Source organism: Schistosoma haematobium, chromosome 2 (assembly GCF_000699445.3).
Source record: "Schistosoma haematobium chromosome 2, whole genome shotgun sequence".
NCBI lineage: Eukaryota > Metazoa > Platyhelminthes > Trematoda > Strigeidida > Schistosomatidae > Schistosoma > Schistosoma haematobium.
This window is the reverse complement of record NC_067197.1, coordinates 27,964,929-27,987,081: the sequence shown is the minus strand read 5'-3', so window position 1 is coordinate 27,987,081 and position 22,153 is coordinate 27,964,929. Positions and strand designations below refer to the sequence as shown.

Genomic DNA, 22,153 nt, shown 5'->3' with positions numbered 1-22,153 from the left:
GTTGATATATACCATGGAAAACTGTAAAGAACGGATTATTTCTCAACATGAAAGTCACATTGTTCATATTATCAATTTAAATATTGTTCAGACTAATTACATCGTAATTTATAAATTTTTCATTCAGTCTCATCAACGAGAAATATTTCGATATAAACGCGTTATCATATTTACCCATTGTTTGTCTCAGTGGTATGGATCTAAGTAATACAGATTAAAAGTGCGCTGCTATTTAGTAGTTGGTGAGTAAACGACTTCCTACCAGCTTGCTTGAAATTACGGCTGTGACTTTAAAACTGATAAACATCTCATAAGTAATCTGATAAACTGTTAAGTGGATTTTATAGATAAGATATTTTTGCTATTGAAGGACCAGAAATCACATTTAAATGTCGTATGGCGGCTAAGCCTGTCTATCTGCACCTTTTTACTTGCAAGTACAACTAATCCCAGTAGTTGGAAATAATATCATCTATAGTAACCAACTGCCAATGGAACACTATGTTAGGGGTTCGTCAACAAATTAAGGAGCACTACACTTATTCTGACATACTTTATTGATTTTCATTTAAAAAAAAAAACTCAAATTGATGAACAACTGTTTTGTCATACATGCAAACTAATATTTCTATTATATAAAAATTTTCATTGCCAATCTATTGATGGCATCAAGCCTGTTGTTTTAATTCTTTGACTTCATTTTTTCGCCAGCAGACGGAAGTGATTGTTGTGTGTTGAAATTGATGAATGTTAATGGTTCTTGCAAATTGTTAAACTTTCCGTTTTATGATTTCCTAACGAATTTTCGTAAAGCAATTAAAAAATAGAAAGATCGTTGTTTATTTTAAAGAAAGTGAATTTCCTTAAGATTTTGTGTTTGTATCTAAATACGCTTACATTCATTGAAGCCACAGAGAATAGTGATGACAAGAATATCATACCAGAAAACGGCGTAGACCAGCAGAAATATGGTGCATTATAAATAGAATCGGATGATCAGGTCATTCTGAATAATCGTGAAAGATGAAATGGTGTATAAACTTATTCCTTCTGTGCAGCTACGTTCTTAGATCGTATATTAAGGCCATTTCTTCGGTATCTCCCAGCATATGTTAACTAAAGAAAAGTCTATGTGTTACATATAAAATAAATGAGCAAATTATCTTGAGTACATATTTTTATTTTCCCCCAATATAGCAATCTGGAAGGGATGGGACTAATTTTTCTGTGTGCTGGATATACGGTCAGATAAACTCCGATTTGAAAAATCTTAGTTTGACAGCAAAAACAAATTTTAAATGTTGGAATTTTATTTCTACTGATTCAACTTACACTGATAACTGGATAGTTTTCTCTGACAGTTGAATATTTGGATCGACAGTTAATGAATCTTGCCGTTCTGAAGTTATTATCAGTTCATCACACGGAATGCATAACTAGAAATGAAAATCAGTATAAATGATTATTTTCTTTATAGCAACGAACAAAACGTAACACCAAGGATTGGTTGTTTTCTGTACAGTTTTTTTTCAACTAGTTTTCGGCAACATTACACAGGCATTTGAATCATTTAATAACCCAGTTGGATGTAATCGACTAACCTGTGAATAACTGATATACGATTCCTTAGAACATTGCGCAATGTAGTGCAGCTTTATAAAAGCTAATCTACTGGACATATTTTGAAAAGTCTTTTAATGCGAGCTGCTATCTGATAAAGTCATAGACAGGATTAAAAACCGATTCATGCAAATGAGAACACGACATATAAGCAGATAATAGTGCTTTCAATCTTCACCAACCTTTCGTCTAATATACAGTAATGTTTACATAAATATGTAGAGAATGTTAGACCAATTAAGGCAAATTGTGAGATAATGGTAACAATACGGTAGGTTGCGTAAGTAATCATATTAACTTATGTGTACATATTGATAGTAATAGTAAATATAAGAATTACAAGATGGATGATAACAGACAAATATTTCAGCTTAAAAATCAGGCTTAAACCTGGAGAAATAGATTTACCAAAATGACCGTGAAAAAGATCGCGTAGTAAAACGTGTGCTCTCTAATGATCATTTTCAATGCACAAGTAGTAGCGATATTTTTTTAAAGTAGAGAAGCGCAAATAGAAGGATTTGTTGGCAGGATTATTATTTTTTGTTAACCAAGGAAGGTACGACGACATTCTATTAACACGCAAATATACGAGGGCCTTTGTAGGCATCGACACAATACAGGTATTGTGCACATAGGTCTTTTGTCAACCGTACCACAGAAACAACTGAAGCTGTATAGCGGATTTCGAAAGATTATCTATGACTGGATGGGGGTTTAAAGGAAAGATCCTCAGAGTCATATATATGAATTTCGTTATAAAATATACTGCGAATTCAAATTACGAAACCGAAAATAATAACCTGGGCAATTTCATTGTCTATGGAGAAACAGAAATATTTTTATTTTCAATTATTAATGTACTATAAGTCATTCACTCATTGGTCTTTTGATTGGCTACAAACTGTAAAAAGCCGCTGTGTATTATTTAAACAGTAGCTTAAGTATCTTTGGCAATCTTTCCATGGCCGTAAGTGACTTTTTAAGAAACCTCATGTTTTCCATGTTGTTGAAGACATATTACGGTCAATCAATTGATGTCTGCGCAAAATATCACCGTGATTGTATCGACAACACTGGAGTCACTTATGTACTCATCAGTCATCTGTATAGATGTTAGTTCGTCATGCAACGTAATTCTGAATTCTAAGAAAAAGTGCTAATGTATTGTGACTAGGAACGGTTTCAAAATGCTCTTTTTGAATATACTCATTTTATATATCGAAAATTGGCTTTTTGTGGTCGCGGTTCCCCTGCTGATTTCTTTACTGTACTCTATTTTCTGAACATATTTCAACCCTTCCTATACCAACAAAAGATATTGGTAACTTAATCAATATTTTAGAGCAGACTTCTCTACACTGGTAAAATCAGTATACTTTCATATTTTAGAACATTACACGTAAAAAAATTTGTTCACTCTCAACTAAGAATGGAAAATAGTGTGTTACTGATTAATGTGTTTGTTCTAACATCAATTAAGCTGAAGCAGCATTATTTCATGCCGTGTTTTTTAGCAAGCATTGTGTAGTTCGAAAGCGCAGATGTTTTTCGACGATTCAATGGGTTGTAAATAGCATACAATTTTTCTCTTATTTAAATGAAATATGAATCGAACTTTAGTGACTAATCCCCTTGAATTTATGTGCCTTGAAATTTGAACCAACGACCTTAATCGCGATTTCATTGCCATGATCTTGAGTGTTGCTTCACATTTGATCTCTTTAATATTCTCAATGACGCTATATTTTTAACTTATTCAGTCTTACATGGAGTCAATTAACAAATAAACAAACACCACTAGTCAGTAAGATCCATATCCAGTCGTTTGAACATACATTCATAAAAAGCAACTAATTTGAATTATGTCAGTATGATTTCGTGAAATTACTTTTTAAATAATCGATAAAATCTCTCGTTATACGAAGCAAAAAAGCGCACCACCATAACGTACGACAAAGAAGATTTATATATATTTCAAAATATTATAAAGCGAGGTTAATTAATAAAACAAGCAATAATAATTCAAAACGGAATCTCATAACCTACTTCAATCTTTCCCGATGGATGAAACGTAATGTAATAAACGATCATCATCACTATGCCCATACAAAAACTGCATATCACAATAATAAGAAGAGTGTATGGAGGTAAAACGGTGTTCCACGTGGATGGTTGATTTTTGAACACACTTTTGGAAGACTTGCATTAATAAATGAATGTGTTACCCACCATAATGACGCACATACCGAGTTTTCAATGCCAAATATTAAGTAACATGATCCATACCATATTCGACTTCGTCCTTCACGAATATTGACCACATCAAAACAATAAACTGCACCTAATACAAAATCAAAGGTTAGTTCTCCTAACGCTCGTGAATTAGATGAACAAAACGTCGTCCCGCGAGTGATTAACCAACCAGAAGCCAACAACCAATGAATACCGAGCGCTACTACAAACCAAAATCCCTTGACAACAGAGGCAAGTATACCTAGAGCCAGTAATCGTGATGCTAGCACTCCAGCCTTCCAGAAAAAGAAGAATATAATACCTAAGGTCTGGATATTTTTCAATACGTGAACTACGTAGAGCAGTTTGGTAGTAGGTTAACGACCACGCCAATGAAAGCCATGAAAACACACATGAAACAAATTGTGCAGTCACTAAATGTCAAAACGTGGGGAAAAAGATAAATTAAAGTTCAAAAACAATAAAGAAGACTTTGATAAAACCAAATAGTTATAGAGGATAGTTGATAAAAGACATTACGAAAAGTTTTTAAGTTAATCCGTAACCTTACTTAACTGTTCACGCGTTGCCGACAAATAGTAGCTTTCTAGTTCCTTTTAAAAAGTAGTTGGTCAAACATTCTTACCAGTAAAATCCACAGCCACATAATTCTGCACGGCGGTTCAGAAAAATAGTGGTCTTTTAGTGAAGGCTTATCAGAAATTTAAATAACATACATTCTTTCATAGACGAATGGCAAAATTTGCTAATGTATTAAAGGAACAAATGAGTGTTCAACAACGATAACTACTAACGGATTCTCAATTACAATCTCGAATGTTAGAAAATTGAACAAATAACAAACAAACTAAACGAAAATGAAAATTGGTCGGAAAAGTTGTAAAAAACCACTTGAGGTTCCTTAAGAGTAATAGGTGAAACTGTTTCATTGTAAACGGTAACCAATTCATTGGGCTTTTTAACAATTACTATACTATCACATACAAACAGAGATATCAATGAAAAACTTCGTATTAAAAAATAACTATTCTTAAGCCGTGCCAACCCGCAACAAAACAGAAAGAAAAATTATCAGCAATGTAAAAAACATCGAAACGACGGTCTGAAACTGTTAAATAAATAAATAACAATTTTAAAGATTTCCAACATTCATTAGATAAAACTGATTACATTTTACTAATTTTTATTCGTCACGAAAGTTATATACCCAGTATGCATCAAATCATAATTTATTCAACATTTATGTACTTACCATATTCACCTAAGTTGAATCATTTACCAAGTAAAGATTTGCGTACTCAACTTTGGGCTACACTTTATGTATGAAGGTTAATTATTCTATCTGGCTGCCTAAAGTAAGTGGAGCGAGGGTCGAAAGAGCGACCAAGTGCTTGGAATTTGAATGTCAACCAATAAGTCACCTCTTCATATTGCAGTGAAGGAGAACACAGGTGAGGACAACCGAATTTATTTGAACACGAAATTGCAGAATATCTCACTAAAATCTGAGAACCATACAGGAAATCTTTATTTTCAAAATATCAATCCATTGTCTCAAACTCGACTGTTTCTTTTGCAAATATCACTCCGTCGTCTCAGATTTCGTTGGTTTTGCATTTTCATACCAATTGCTTTCCGTTCTCGTTCTTTCCTTCTCGATCTTCTACTGAAATACATTCTATTCCCGCCTATTGTTATATACTACTTATGTGTATATAAGTAGCGCACACCACAATATGACAATGACGTCGATCCCTTGTCCGTTTCGCAACAGCCAAACAGTATCGTTTAGATACCTACGCATGAATGCTTACAATTTACGCATATTTCCTACTTCTAATGGCTAAGACTCATCCAGAAATTGTTCCAAATAAAAATCAAGGAAATACGATACGGTAAACATTATAAACAAATGCAAGAAACGTACTTGGAAGTTTATAGAACGTAACTCAAACATGATAAAAGAAACGAGTGTTGATAATTTTTGAGTCTATGAAAATGGGTTTAACGAAACTTTCAAGTCGAAATGGAATTTGAAGTAGTTTAACCCGACTTAAAAATTCACATAACTACTGATGAAAGACTATTCTCTCGAAGCATAAAGAACACTCTATTATCGTATAATACAATTATTCATTGAACTATGAAACGATTTAAGTTAGACCAACATGGAAAACCTGGAAGCAGTGGACGGCCATCACGTCCAAGTGTGTCTGTTCTTCTTTGCAATAGTCACAAATAATATAAGAAATATGGTCTAATGGCAACCGTTAAACTGCAAATTAAAACACATTAGTCTTAAACATAAATTCCCATAATGATTTATTGTCACCTTTATAATTATTACACATAGCGATATAGCAAATGATATAATGAGTAAAATCAAGTGTTTATAAAATATGAATTATGACTGAAAGGCAACATATTCTACATAGTTTTTTATAAGCAACTAACAGGGTCATGACACAGAAATTTACGAAATATCAATAATATTGGGTTGCGGAGATTGTTGAGTTTAAATTGATATCATGAATGGATGGTTGCTAGACCACCACCAGAAACATGGAAGCATTAGACGGCCATTTCGTCCTAGTATGAGACTCCTCAACAGCGCGAATCTATGACTCCGCACGAGAAACTCGAACCAAGGACTTCGGGTCTCGCGGGCGAACGCATAACCTCTAGACCACTTAGCCGGCAATCCAACGGTGTTCATGTCTAAATTCAACCAATACACGATATTGCGCGACCGTCCACCATTGTCTTCCGTGAGTGACTGTGTGAATGGAGGTCCTGGGTTAGAATCTCGCGTGCGGGATCGTGGATGCGCACTGTTTAGGAGTCCCATACTAGGACGAAACGGCCGTCCAGTGCTTCCAGGTTTTCGACGGTGATCTAACATTCATCCATTCATGATATCAATTTAAAATATTATTAGCTTCATTATTCTAGGACAGAAACATACTTTGAAATTTAGGTGCAGGATATGGTTGCGTTAAAATAATGTACAACTGTAACAGAAGTTGTGGAGCGGATTCAGTGAAACATTCAATCAAACGAAGCATAGCACAATCAGCATCTTCATAAAGCATCAACTGCGTATATTGTGCAGCTACACGAAGACTTAACCCGGGTTGTCGACTTGCTATACCGTAGTAGATAGCATCAGCTGCCCTAGAAGTGAAAAAACAAGCATAAAAAGTGGAGATAATCACTGTAATACCTTAAGTTAGTCGTATATTGGACTCAACATCAATCTACTTGTTGCTAAACACAGCCCAAGACCCCTCCACCAACAATGACAATATGAACAAAGTCTACAAAAGATGAAAAAATATACAAGCCCTGGCAACAATATCATAACAACCAAAATGATCACACATGAGGGTAACAAACTAAACAATGTACTATTAACGAACAAATTTGGAGAAATCACAACATTGTCAGACCACTGGCTAGATGCAAATGTGATTAGTATAAACAGAAATAAAGGACCAAAGACCTATACCAATAACTACCGTAGCATCTCATTGGATACAATAGAAAAGCTATTTGCTGGTATTGTTTGCAACAGGCCATCTCAATTAACGGATAACCGGCTTCCACTTACCGAATCCGGCTTTAGAAGACACTTAGCTACCAAGCATGAAACAAAGACAATTAGACACATAATACAACTTACCCTAAACACAAATCAAGTGCTAGTACTCACCTTTATCAAACTAAATAAAGAATTTGATACTCTGCCTAAATAACAAGTCATCGACACAATAGTAAAAACACCTAACAAATAAATTGACATGTATGATCAAACTATTAGACAAAGGACACATTAAAGGTACTTATACTTCAAAAGGCAACGAGGAGTTAGGCGAGGCAATAAATAGATTCAAACTCTCTTTAGACTATTCTTCATACAGATAATAATTACGACACAGATCAAGCTATACAAAGATAATGCAGTGTACAATCAGTCAGTCAGTCAGTCAGTAACAACGTAGAACTTCGTACGTACGTACATCAGTTCGAGTTGCCACACCACATTAGCAGTGTACAATAATTTTAAGAACCATACGATTTTGAATGAACGTTTGTGCATGAAATGCTATGCTCCATGGGTGCACAAGTTGATGGTGATTTTCTTAGAGAGCCACTTCTCGAACCTCTGACGAAGATGTTTAATCTACAATGAAGTTGAAAAACGTTAGATGCCATCTCGTAGCAGTCGATGATCCTATTCAGTTCTCTTAGGATTCTGGATTTCATCAATCCGCATCATAAGTAGTACTTGAAATAGCGTGTAAAATCGAGCAGTGGATATTAAGCTGTTGCGTCACAGTCTCCAACAATCGCATTTGTGCATCAAGTTGTGTTTGCTGTTGTTATAGTATTCGGTTGAGCAGGTCATCTGATATTGGCATCTTGAGAGCACTTTCCTTTTCCTCGTCGCCACTTATAATTTCTCTTATTACAAACACAGCTACTCCTATTGTTAAGTACTCTTGGACACTACTTCACTCTACAAGTCCCAAAATCAGAACACAGTGGAACAGAAACGTAATTATATTCCAAATAAAATGGTTGGATTGAAGTAGGAGTCATAATAAGAGAAACGTTGGGATATCTATAGTTTTTACATCAGAAGATTCTAGAGTTTTCTCTAAGTATCCACTAGCGATGATTAGATAAAAAATAGCCCATCAGGGTGCCATAACATAATCCTGCACGGAACGTATTTTAATCCAATCTATATACCGCTAACACATTGATTTTAAATCAAGATTTTACAACTTCCTAAGTGAACCATCTGTACCTACCAAGCTGGTTGGAGCACCAGATGTTCACTTTTCATCCCTCACTCACACACGACACTCCCACCACAGGAAAGCAGTGAGTACGCCTTCTATGACAGGGGCTTTGGACGCATGGTTATATGAGAATACTTCGAGAGGAAGAGAGAAATTTTCGTATCAGTGCATTTGGAAGTAGCTAAAAGTAGTGTAAACTAAACCGAAATGACAAATATTTTGACAAAACAAATACTAACAGAAACTATCTATATCATAGCAGAACTAACAAAAAACCACTAAACAAACTAGCATCGATTTGTCCAGTGTCTCTAAGAATCACTAGTCACCTAATAACTTTCGGTGCCTAACCAAAAATAACAGTTCCTGAAAACCTATTAATTTGTGGTCAATTTGTCACTCACTGACACTAGATATGGAACCAATACAAATCAGGAAGAGTTGAAATTCGTTTTATGCTAGTCTGAAAAACGGCGAAACTGTACGGGCTTGAACTTAAGAAGTTCAGCTCTCGTGGGAAACTAATATATGAAACACTGAAATATAACTTAATGGCTAAATTACACCGTTTTTGCTGAGACCAAAAGATCATTGATTATATACTAAATGAATTCTAAAATAGGAAGTAGTAGTTAGGCTATATTCCTTGATATTCAAAAGTCATTTAACTTATTTCAGTTTGTGATAAAACCATCTTCACGTTGAGCAAATTTCCATGATAAAAGTTCTTTAACTATTACGAGAAAGTATACGGAAGATAATAAAGTAATGACAAGAATAAAAATAATAAAAACCGTAATCTAAATGACAACACAACCACAGTACGTTAAATTTTTGGTATAGTAAATCTTACACATCATATGATAAGTAAATATAAAACTGAACCAGAATTGACATTTACTTAGATTTTGAGTTACGACTGATAGTTATAGCAGCTCGCTTGCTAGGTCTAAGACAAGAAAGAGCCAACCATCACAATTACTAACTTAGAACGAACATATCATAAACTGACGACAAAAAATAAAGTACTTCCAATACAAACAACTCTAAACTGACATTACTGAATCTCCGGTTCGGAGAATAAATAACCTGAATACAGTGAATAAACCATAGCATATTTACTCCAATTCTTTAACATTAAAAAGTCAGTCTCTGATGGACTCAATCGCTTTATCAAATGAAATACAAACAAGGAAAGTATGGCTCAAAGTAAACGAACCTCACCAGTGGGGCCAACTGGAGTCCATGAAACAACAGTCTAAACGTCCATGCTCGATAGCTGCGCGGAGGATCAACTCGAACTTTATAGTCAATGAAATACCACGCAAGACTGAAACTGGACATCAAGAGAGCGGGAACAACCATGAAAATCATTGTTAAACTAGACCAGTAGTAATCTTCCTATATTGATAAATAAAAACAAAAATTAGATCGAACGTTTATAGAAAATATCTTGTAAATAAATTTCTGAACAAAAGGTTATTTTATATGAATAACTCAGATGCTGACAAAGGCGCTTCATTATTTAGAAGTTAAAGAAACACTACCAAACGCTATAAATATGAGTACTATATCTGGTAAACTACTAGTACATTTATGTTCATCAAAAATCTATATCCAGACTTTCTCTGATAAGTTTAAAAATACTATTGAATTCGCGTTCATTCATCGAAATAGAATCAATAAAATTGACAACTGACGTCTGTGAAAGCAATGTCCACAAACCAACCTGTAAGTCGTTTGTTTGTAACTGAAACATCATATATCTCGTTAATCCTAAACCTTCTGGTTGATTCATTCACATATTGAGAAAGTTTAACGATTTGTCGGTAAACGTGTGTGCTATAACGTGTTTTTGGCCAATCGTTTACTCTAAAGGCTGTAGGGTTTGACGGCAACCTATCTTCCTTACTTACTTGCTCCTGCTACTCCTCATATAGGAGCATAGGCCACCCACCAGCAGTCTCCACCTAACCACGTCCTGGACAATCATTTCCAGTTGCTGTTCATCCTTTCCACTAGTTTGAACCTAGCAATCAATTAATACTGAAAAGTCAGCGTGTGGAGATGAAGTCATCAGTAACAGGTTCAACAGGCAAAACAAAACTGGATAATAATCCCAAGTGACTCACAAACTGTTTAACCTAGGAGATTATTATTTTCCTTTAACTTACATACGCCTGTTACTCCTCAGGAAGGAACATAGGCCACCCACCAGCACTCTCCATCTAACCACGTCCTGAACAATCCTTTCCAGTTGCCGTTCATCCTTTTCATGTCCACTTCCGGTTACCGACGCAGTGTGTTCTTCGGCCTTTCACTTCTCCGTTTCCCTTCAGGATTCCAAGTTAGGGCTTGCCTCGCATTGCAGTTTGGTGATTTCCACAATGTATATCCTGTCCACTTCCAACGTCTTTTCCTTATCTCCTCTTCAGCTGGAAGCTGGTTTCTTCTCTCACATAGTAGGCTGTTGCTGATGGTATCCGGCCAACGGACATTCAGTATCTTACGTAGACAATTGTTTATAAATACTTCTACCTTTTTGATGATGGTTGTGGTAGTTCTCCAAGTTTCAGCTCCATACAGTAGAACTGTCTTGACGTTCGTATTGAAGATTCTGACTTTGATATTAGTTGACAGTTGTCTTGAGTTCCATATGTACTTCAGTTGTAGGAATGCGGACCTTGCTTTGCCAATCCTCGCCTTTACTTCTGCATCAGATCCTCCTCGTCCGTGAAAGATTCCACATCTTCCATAGCTTCTCCATCAAGTGTGATTGGGTTGGTGCTCTTCGTATTGTATTTGAGGATCTTGCTTTTTCCTTTGTGTATGTTGAGGCCTACGGATGCAGAGGCTGCTGCTACACTAGTTGGCTTCATCTGCATTTGCTCGTGTGTATGGGATAGAAGGGCCAGGTTATCTGCGAAGTCCGAATCTTCTAATTGGTTCTGAGCTGTCCATTGTATGCCGTGTTTTCCCTCAGATGTCGAGGTTTTCATAATCCAGTCGACCATCAAAAGGAAGAGAAACGGAAAAAGTAATCAGCCTTATCTGACTTCGGTCCTCGCTTGGAATGAATCTGTTAGCTGTACTCCATGCAGCACTTTGCACTGTAGTCCGTCGCATAAACTCCGTATGATATTGACGATTTTCTCAGGTATACCATAGTGTTGAAGTTTCCATAAGGTTCTCCTGTCCACACTGTCAAACGCCTTCTCATAGTCAGTGAAGTTGATGTATAATGACGAGTTCCACTCAACAGATTGTTCGACGATGATTCGTAGCGTGGCAATGTGGTCTGTGCACAACCGATCCTTACGGAATCCAGTCTGTTGATCTCGATGTTGGGCGTCTATTGAGTCTTTTATCCGTTTTAGCAACACTCTATTAGACTTGCCCTGGTACTGACAGCAGTGTGGTGCCTCTATAGTTCTCACATTTGCTCAGATCTCCTTTCTTTGGAATCTTGATGAGGTGTCCTTGTTCCCAGTCCATCGGAACTTGTTCTTCCTCCCAAATCTTCCTGAATAGAACGTGGAACATGTTTGAAGTTACTCCAATATCTGACTTCAGCTAATATATTGTCAGGTCCTGTGGCTTTCCCGCTCTAGGTTTGTCTGATGGCCATCTTGATTTCTCCGGTTGGTGCAGTGACATCTATATGAAGGTCTGTGTGTGCTGCTTCGATGTCCGGTAGATTCAATGAAGCGGGTCTATTCAACAGTTTCTTGGAGTATTCCACTCGTCTGTTCCTCTGTTCTTGAATCTCGGTGATTGTCTTGCCTCTTTTGTCCTTGATCGGTCTCTCTGGCTTATCATATTTCCCTGTTAGTTTCTTCGTTGTGTCATATAGCTGTCTCATATCCTTCTCTAGCAGATTTTCCCGTTATCATTGCTAGTTCTTCCACCTATTTCTGCTTGGCAGCTTTAATGCTCTGCTTCACTTGCTTGTTTGCTTCCGTGTACTCAGCTTGTGCTTTGACTTTCTCTGCTCGTGTTCGGCTGTTGTTGATTGCTGTCTTCTTGTTTTTCCTTTCTTTGATCTTGTCCAGTGTTTCTATAGAGATCAATTCCTTATGATGATGCTTGTTGCGGCCCATCACCTCCTGACACGTTGATGTTGTCCTCCATAGTAGTTCCATGTTCTTTCAGTAGAACCTGTTGTTGAGAGTTATCTCGAATTCTTTCAGTTTGTTAGTATCTAGAAGGAAGGCTGTATTGGACCTTTGTAATACTGTTTCCCCAGCTGTCCAGTGTTTCTTTAGCTTCAATTTTATACTGGACATAACCAGGTGATGATCTGAAGTCATGTCAGTTCCTCTCCTAGTTTTCACGCCTTCCATTGTCCTTCTGAATTTTTATTGATACAAATATGATCTATCTAGTTCGCTGTGGTGTGATCCTGTGAGACCCATGTAGCTTTACGTATGCGTTTGTGTAGTAATAATGTACCACCTATAACCAAGTTGTTGAATGGACATAGGTTTGCAAATCTCTCGCCATTTTCTTTCTCTCTCCCAGTCCATGTCGTCTCTTGATATCTTCATATCCGGTGTTGTCCATTCCGACCTTGGTGTTTAGGTCTCTCATCAGGATAGTCGGTTCTTTTCTTAAGTACTTCGTTATGGTTGATTGCAGCCTCTCATAGAACTGATCTTTATTGTCGTCGTTACTATTATTGGTGGGTGCATATCACTAGATAACATTCATCGTAGTGACCTCTCTCTTTGTTTTGCATGATGCTTTGGTGATTCTGGATCCGTGAGATTCCCATCCTATACACACACTACGTACTTCTTTGAACAGCATCAGACTAATTCCCTGCGCGTATGAAGTACATCAGCCTCTCTCTCGTATCTAGCCTTAGCTGTCCAGCTTGAGTTCAATAGGCTTCGCTGATTTCCAGCAATGCCAATTTGTATATCCTCACTTCCGTTGTTATCTGGCTGGTCCTCACATTATCCGGACGTTCCATGTACCTGTGAAAAATGTTGCTCTGGTTGTTAGAAGAGGTATCGGCCTCGTGACTTCAGAAGAATCTCGGCTTTCATCCTGAGGCATCATAATTCTCCCTTCAATCCCTAGAGAAGAGTTTCAAAGGTTTAATTTTTTTAATCTGGTTGACGTTTTTGGCAGGATTTTTTTCACGGATGGGGCTGCCAACCCCATGCCCAACCGTCTTACTTTACCTGGGCATGGGACCGGCAGTAACTCTAGAAGAGCCACAGGCGTAATTTTTCTTTACGCTGATCTAAATAACACTGTATTTCTGGTAAGCAATATTTTCAACTAATTTCGACTACGCGATTCTACTACTAGACAGCAGATTGGTGATCCATATATGAGGTGAAATTTCCTCAAGTTAACGCCACTAGACTATTGTCTGCCATAGTAAGAAGGGCAGTCTGCTACAACGTAAGACCAAACACATATGTGCATCGGTCCAAGTTGCCATACCTCATTAGCACAACAAGATGAACACCGGATTTATAGAAGTGGTTAATTCGGTGGTGGTAATATATAAAAGAAAGATCGCATGCAAGGACGTAGTACAAGAACAAAGAATTAGTTCGTAGAAAGAAAGACACTTCCAACAGTAAGAAGGTATAGAAAATAGTTTAATTACTTGTCAGAAGAAAAGGTGTAAATATGAGATGAAAACGCTTTTATGAAAGTGAATCACGTGACTAAAATGACATCATACTAACCTGAATATAATACGTATAAACCAAGTATGCATCGGATGCAATGTCTGCGAGGTAACTGATTATAGAAATGAGAAATATCACAACTTGATACCACCGAAATCCATGAACTTTAAGAAACTCAACTAGTCTTATTTCATCCTCAGGCTGAACAACAGTAGACAATGGAGGAGCACTTGAGTGTGGAGTAACAAAGGAACTGGATGGTTCATCGAAAGAATTTTGTTTCGAAATCGAAGCATCTGTAATATCACAAACAGTAAGTGATTCCACTTTGCTCTTATTCCCCATGAGATTACTGCTGGAATGTAATGTAAATGATGAGTTTTAGTTGATACACTGAATTAAGAAAGTCGGTATCTAAACACGGAAGTAAAATATCAATGAAAGGAGATATTCCAAAACCCGTAGTAAAATTTATACTCCTGACACATATCAGTATCACCTTCCTATTTTGGTTACATCTCTAATAATGGTTAGTGACGTTATAAGGATACCACATAGTTGAAATAAACGTATGATTTAAACAGTACAATTGTAGTATCCAAATGTGTCGTCAGTCCACGGAATCATTGACAGTTAATCTGAACTATGTAGGTAGCTGCATACAACCTGGTTTGGGTGCGTTTCGTGCGATTATCGCAACTAATAGTTAGAGACTGGGTTAAATGGCTCGTAATTGTTCACAATGGCGTTAGTACATTTACCATCCGTTTTCGTTTAGATCCTAAATTACCTAATTGTCTTTAAAAAAATTTCAATCATATGAATCCCTATTTTATCGAGTCATTTCTCTGATCCCCTTTTCTGTTATCACATACTGCTACTACTTATACTACTCTGGAATACCCTGTATTTACGTAATGTAGCGAAACATGCACGTCTGTGTCAGGTCCTACGTTACATGTGACTGGCTAACTGTACAGTTGTAGTGATGTGCAAAGTGCTTTAACGTTTCACTTACTTTTCCGTCGATATGGTACAAAATATTTCTAGAGTATCATTCAGTATTATCTGTGATTCAAGTTTGTGATGTAAATTGCTTTGTGGATTAAGCTGAAAGTGCATCTTTCACTACTCATATGACCAAATACAAAATTCAAGTATCCACTAAAGTGTATTTATTTTAGGAATACCTCGATTCCCGATTATATTCGAATATATTTTTAGTAAGACGATTAAAATAGTCTTAGGTTATATTTTACTTCAACATGATAAGGGAGTTTAAACTGAAGTTTTTCTCCAGAATCTTTCATAAAATTTACTCTGAAAATAAAAAAGTATCCCTTAAGTATTTTTGGAATGATTCCGACTTAACGACAGCAAATACTCATGTTGCCATCTTCTAAGATAAAAAGTTTCTGTACTGCAAGTGAGACGATTGTGATCTAGATCACCATAACAAAGTGGATTACAGTTATTATGAAAAGGTAGACGGAAACGCCAAAACTTAGAATTATTCACTGGATTAACACCACTTCCATTGATCTGCGCACCTTGCTACATGGACAACGATCTACACATCAGCAGACTGTTTTACTTAATTGGAACAAAATGAATGGTATATCATAGAGCGAATGAAATACTTGTACATCATTTACGTATTCTACAGTCAGTGAAGAGATATTTGATGCTTAGATGGTTTAGAAAGCTTACAATTGCGATGCCAATGTCAAAGATTAAGCTTTTTCGCCGGAAATACTACTGGCATAATAGTCGAGAGGTTTATTTGGTTGCTTGGAACCTTGATATAAGCCGTGTAATTTGTAGTTATATTTAGATTCTGTTTACTTAGTTTACTTCTGCTTTAAGTAAACAAGTATTTTCTGTTTTTATAATCGAAATACCATTGGAACACTTTTTTAAATGGAGTGAAAGCATACATTGTTTGACCGTCATGTTGCACAGGGAAGTTAGCCCACATGGGAACTGCTTGCCAAGACCATTTTGTAACCAATACCTTTGATGGTTGCACACAATGTAGGTTGGGCAATCCATTTTCATTTCGATTGAACCTAAACATAACTTGGAGATAGAAATGTGATAGTAAAAATGAAGTACTTCTGGATACTAAAAACAGATGAAGTTACACAAGAGTATACATTTCTCATTAAGCACACAAATTGAAAAACTGGCAGGTGTCATTCGAAATATGAACAGCAGACTTATTGCTTAAAAATCTGTATGTATATATCGCTGATACTGCATAGAGTTTGCAGCTCGATATAACTGAGTAATACTCACTAGTCGTGTGATAAAATGGGATAAACTTTGACAGAATGAAACGCTTGAATGGGTGGCTCTTAAGACGTCTAGTTACTTTATGGGCAGAGAAAATAACAACTTTGGCAAACAATAGACAATTTAAAGCATACTAATATGTAATACAGAACCAGACTATGTTCAGGTGATCAGATGAAAAGACATGAGCTCCTAAAAATTTTTGAAAATACACTTTGTAGTCTTTTTATCATTTGCTGCTACACTATTCCGATCTCAATTACTCCCATCACGCCGTGCTAATGTAGTATGACTTTAGCCAAGATATATATGTGCCAGGCTCTACACTAATGGTGTCTGTCTATGGTAGTACTGTATTACATACAAATCAAGATTAAAAACGACTTTAACTAAGCCAGTAAAGTTAGCTTTAATTCATTTTAATCTAAAATTAATGCTAATGGTGATGGTATATACTGCATATGACTGTAATGACTTAAAGCTATCACAAATGAAGGCCCCTTACTCTTTAACAGGGATTTTCAATCATTCAGTCATCCAAAACGTAAGATCTGAGACAAGTATATGTATACTTGGTATACATATATGTATCCGCCAAAGTCCCTACCCTACGATTAAGTGCACCTATCGAGAATTAACAAAAGTACAGAAAGCAATATAAAAAATAATGTAAAGCTAAATATGGGCATGGTTGGAAAAAGGGAGAAACGATGAATAACGACTACTCTGCAATCTGACTCAATATGCACTGGAAAACGAATAACGAGTGTAACTGCTCCATTGCGACCGATTCAAGGCTGTTTTAGTTAGCGTTTGAGTTTATGAATTGTGGTCATACTTTGATTCCAATCTACAATCCTATTCTATTTACATAGCTCACACTAGTAACCTAAGATTGATGTCAAGACTCAGTTTGGGCGCCACTAATATCCTCCAAAATTAATCCAATGTCAGCCAGCAAAACAGACCAGAGATGACAGAGGCCAGGCTTGCACAACATATGTCTGAACAGCCTCAATAGATGAAAGTCTATAGTCACATTAGTCAACTTTTTACCTGAACCGAACGCCTACCCTGAGCACTACCTCGGGTTATTACTAAACACGACGAATGCTTCTAAAACACACGATCAGACAGTTGCAATCTACACAGACCATCTAATTCACAGATTGTTCCGGAGCTACATAAAAAATGTCGTGAAATAAGCAGGGAGACAATATGCGTATCACAAGAGTTGTGAATCGGCAAAAGCTGGACGAACTCTATGCATCTGTTACGAGATTTCGTTAACCGCCGAACCAGTACAGTTGATAGAGAGAGATCATCCTCCCTCTCGAAGTGATCTTGCATGACCACGCGTATACAGCCACTAACAGTAAAGTCCTTCTCACTGTTTTTTTTGCGGCGAGGGTGTTGTTACGAATTTGAGAGGACGAAAGGTGAATATACGATACCTTAGGGAGTTGTAAAACCCTGATTCCAAATGAGTGCTGCACATCGGCTTCAGGGTCTTGAGGGAACGAATGGTGTACGAACCTATTGTTGATCACCGGCTAGCGTGGGACTGCATCTCACAATGCTGCTCCACCTTCTTGTGGATTGGAACTTTAGATCAAGGGCTCGGGGTGTGGCCCCTAAGGGACCCTTTAGTATCCACGTCTGGTCTTGCTGGCGTCGGTTTCGCACTAAGCGCTAGAGCTGAGGCAGCACTAATCGATTGAATTCCCATTAACTGTCAGCTACGTGCTGTCCGATTAGAAATTTCCATCGAAGTAAGACGTCGGTGTGAGAAACGATGTCTTTTCGTCATCTCCGCCTATGCCCCGACAGATTGCAGCCCGGATGCAATCAAGGATAAATTCTACCACCAGCTAACAGTTCTTCTGTAGAAAGTGTGTTCGACAGATACTCTAATACTATCCGGAGATCTGAATGCTGAGTTTGGGCGTCTAGGCGCAGAAGAGATTCGTTTAGGTGGCCGATGGGGACTTGTTGGTCGAAGGACAGATAACGGGGACCGTCTACTGCAACTGTGCACAGACCACAACCTGTTTCTAGCTAGCACTTACTTCCGGCGCAGTCATCGCCGACATGCCACCTGGCGTCCTCCCTCTGTATCTCAAGCCTGGACTCAGATTGATCACATCGCGATCAGCTACCGCTGGCGTGATTGTGTACAAGACTGCCTCTCCTTTTGGAGTACCTATCTGGACTCTGATCAGGCCCTGGTCTGCACTATCATTACATTATTTTTCATTGGCCAACAAATTCAGCGTCCCAAAAAGATCGATGTCACTAACTTGGTCGCAGCCTCTCTAGCGACTAAATATCAAACCGAGCTGACACCCAACTTAAAGTATCACTGGCCAACAATTATAGGTTTTCTTGATTTCAAGGCTGCCTTCGATTCGTTGGATAGGACTGTTCTCTGCGATTGTTTAGTGAAGAAGGGTGTGCCTTAGAAGATTTTGACATCCTGAAAGCCACATACGCAAACACTTCTGGCAGAGTAAGAGCATACAACCACCTTTCTCCATTGTTCCATTCGAGCGGTGGGCTTAGATAGGGTTGCCCAATCTCACCATTCCTCTTCAACTTTGCCATCGATGACATTCTGGAAACAGCTCTGATGAATGTAAGTAATGGTGGTATGGATCTGTTGTCTGGAGAAAGAGTTCTCGGCGTTGATTATGCAGATGATATTGTCTTATTGTGCGATGATATCCAAGCCATACAATCCTCGCTTAGTCAGCTCCCTTAGGAACTGTGTGTGCTTTGCACCTTCGAACTGCAAAGTACTTTTACAAGACTGACAGGACCCTGATCCTGCACTCACCATTTCTAATGGCGAAGTCAGTTTCAAAATAAATAAGGACAGTCGGCACGCCTAATAATAAATATGACGCAACAAATCAAGCTGACTGTTGAGGGCATTGGCTAAATAAGTAGTATTCAACTACAGTATACAGATTTTTCACGTTCCTCAGTACATATCTTAATATCAAACGCTATCACAAATCTTGTTGTTCAACTTCTGTTGAATTAAAAACATGAATATATTTTGACGTCATTAGGTATCCTAAATTTTTAAAAACTGCCAGAGTGAAGAAACCGTAAAAACGTGTCGTTAACGTAGGTGTCAAAACCGAACGATATTTCCAAAAGACCCCTTTAGTTAACTCGTAAAGACACCCTGCTTGCCTTGCTATTAATCTTGTCACCGTTTTCACTTTTGTGCCTCATGTTGTTCTTCCACTCAGGTTTTGATAGATATTAGGTAACTGTCAAGTACACCAGCCATCGCCCCAATAACCTAGTTCAGAAGATTACAGTCTCGGCTTTTTCGATAACATTCCTGCAGGCAGTCACTTTCGAGTATTCTAAACAGTTGTTTAACCTTATGCATCAACTTACTTGACTTCCATCAGTTTTGTTGTCCATTACAACCCACAATCACTGAGTACTTTCATGGACTTACCGTTCGATATCTGAAACTTATTTGTTGCAATCATTTGCATGTGATAATATAATAATTCAGACTTATGGATAAATACAGTGACTCCATCTAGGGAAGTATATGAATTACGATAATGATCGGATACCATTATATGTGAACAAACCACAGTTTACATTAGCTCTGATCATCCCTACTGCGTCATACACTTTTATTAATGTACATTGTCAAAGTGAAAAAATAGGAATATGAATATTTTCCTGTGGTTCAACGTCCAATCTATTATGATTATCACTATTTAGTAGATTTAGTCTATTTAGAAGCTATTACTCAGTGACATTATCGATGCGTCAATAATTAAAACATATAACTGGATAGTTTTCTGCAATTCATGTTTTTCAATAACTTTCTCAACTAATTACTAGAGTTCCTCAAATCGTAAACGATAAAGTTCAATTATCTTTACTCTTAAATAAATGAAGAGAACTTCATACATTCATCGATCATGATAAGATTATTTGCAATCTGTGATCATTGTTTTTTTTTATCAACAATTACTTGTTTTTTTTCTATAATCAACCTAATTAATGTTGTACAAGCATACTACAATGCTAAAATTATTAAAACTAACTAGTTTACTATATATAACTAATTTGAAAAATAAACTCTTGTTTTTACTACCATAAATTTGACCCAGAAGCCACATTCCAACAACACAACTAATCATGCTAATGAAAATTAAAGAGAAAAAAACCGTTTGTCTACAGTACTAATTAGATTGTGTTTTGAGTTAGAACATGAATTCAAGAAATGTTTTGATTTTGTATATATATATATATTTTTGTAAGTATTTCAGTTTTAGTATATTCAGTATGTACATCAGAAACACTTCTGATTATCTTTATTATAATTATTGATTACTTCAACTGCTAATACAAATTTTGGTAAACTGTTTTAAGTGAAGAAGACAATACCTAAAACATTAAAATTGTTTGAACAATATGGGAAGTAAATTTAAAATGAAGCAACCGAAAAGAAAGCTATGGACATTATTTACCACATATTACAAAATATCCATACTACAAGGGTTTACATCAAGTTATTAATTTGTTATAAGCTTTATTCATACACATGACCGTTATCTAGTAGAATACTGTTACTATAACTTCTCCACACAATATGATTACTAATAAAAATCATAGTCTGAAATCCTAGTTTTATAAAAACTAAATTTATTTAGAGAAAAATTGTTTCCGTCTGTGTAATAAGATGTGGTTTACGAAATCGACTAACTAGTTTTACTGATACTGTCAAATTAAACTTATTATCAGTATGTGATTGTGAAGATTGTCGATTTTTTGGTTGAGATCATAAATCGATAAATGTTAGACCACCATTGAAAACCTGGAAGCACTAGACGGCCGTTTCGTCCTAATATAGGACTTTTCAACACAGTGCATCCAAGATCCCGCATGCGGGATTTGAATCCAGGACCTTCAGTCTAATCCATTAGGTAATTTAATGGTGTCAAAAGACGTCATATCACGGTACTCAAGACCCAAAATAGGTTCGTAATCTACTCGTCCGCTCCGTATCTTGAGGTCTATGTCCACCATTGGTTTTGAATTACGGTTTTACAACATGCTGAGGTGGTTTCTCTATATTCACTATCCCAGTTTAAGCATCTGACGCTCGATTTTGATCCTTTCAATTTTATAAACACCACCCTTCATGGTGTGCAGATAGTGAGCAAGATAAAAATCAACGAAGCAACAATAAACTTTTATATTCACAGAAAACGACAAATCACAGAAACTTAAGAATTTTTCTACTTTAATTCGATCCAATGAACTATAGATCTGAACTGAATAAAGTCATAAACTTCAGTACTCATATACAGAAAATGATTTCCACAGGGAATTACCACCACTTTAAATACTACCATGATGTAATACAACAAAACAACAAGCGTATTAGAAAGACGTAGTATTTCTGATAAATAAATAAAAAGTGGTGATGATAAACATCAGACAAAAGTTATAAAAAGTAGTATAGAAAAAGACATCCTC

General features: G+C 36.7%; 2 protein-coding genes across 3 annotated transcripts; both read right to left on the bottom strand.

Annotated features, from left to right (window-relative positions):
• Window positions 1-539: 539 nt before the first annotated feature.
• XKR6_4 (XK- protein 6) lies at window positions 540-4,151 on the bottom strand (the record flags this gene model as incomplete). The annotated part of the gene is made up of 3 exons (XM_051214798.1): window positions 540-794; window positions 1,333-1,436; window positions 3,670-4,151. A coding segment is annotated over one exon (408 nt), but the record flags the coding sequence as incomplete, so codon positions are not given.
• Window positions 4,152-4,528: 377 nt separating this feature from the next.
• Window positions 4,529-17,549, bottom strand: XKR6_1 (XK- protein 6). 2 transcript variants are annotated; one of them, XM_051208108.1, is made up of 4 exons: window positions 16,273-17,549; window positions 14,393-14,687; window positions 9,904-10,085; window positions 4,529-7,050 (listed from the first exon to the last, which is right to left on the bottom strand). In XM_051208108.1, exons 1-4 carry the CDS (start codon window positions 16,410-16,412, stop codon window positions 6,825-6,827), a joined length of 843 nt encoding a protein of 280 aa, XP_051067986.1. In that variant the 5' UTR covers window positions 16,413-17,549; the 3' UTR covers window positions 4,529-6,824. The 2 variants fall into 2 exon arrangements, with proteins under 2 accessions (XP_051067986.1, XP_051067985.1); XM_051208109.1 differs by lacking the exon at window positions 4,529-7,050 and having other exon boundaries at window positions 8,739-10,085; window positions 16,273-16,414; window positions 17,502-17,549.
• Window positions 17,550-22,153: the final 4,604 nt, after the last annotated feature.

What these genes read in the sequence shown, in the direction of transcription:
- XKR6_1 (XM_051208108.1), bottom strand. Translation starts at nt 16,412, where the DNA reads ATGTTTAGGTTCAATCGAAATGAAAATGGATTGCCCAACCTACATTGT. An exon ending in CAACATGACGGTCAAACAAT is followed by an intron (nt 14,688 to 16,272) that starts GTATGCTTTCAC and finishes ACATTCCAGCAG; the next exon opens with TAATCTCATGGGGAATAAGA. An exon ending in TTTATACGTATTATATTCAG is followed by an intron (nt 10,086 to 14,392) that starts GTTAGTATGATG and finishes TTATCAATATAG; the next exon opens with GAAGATTACTACTGGTCTAG.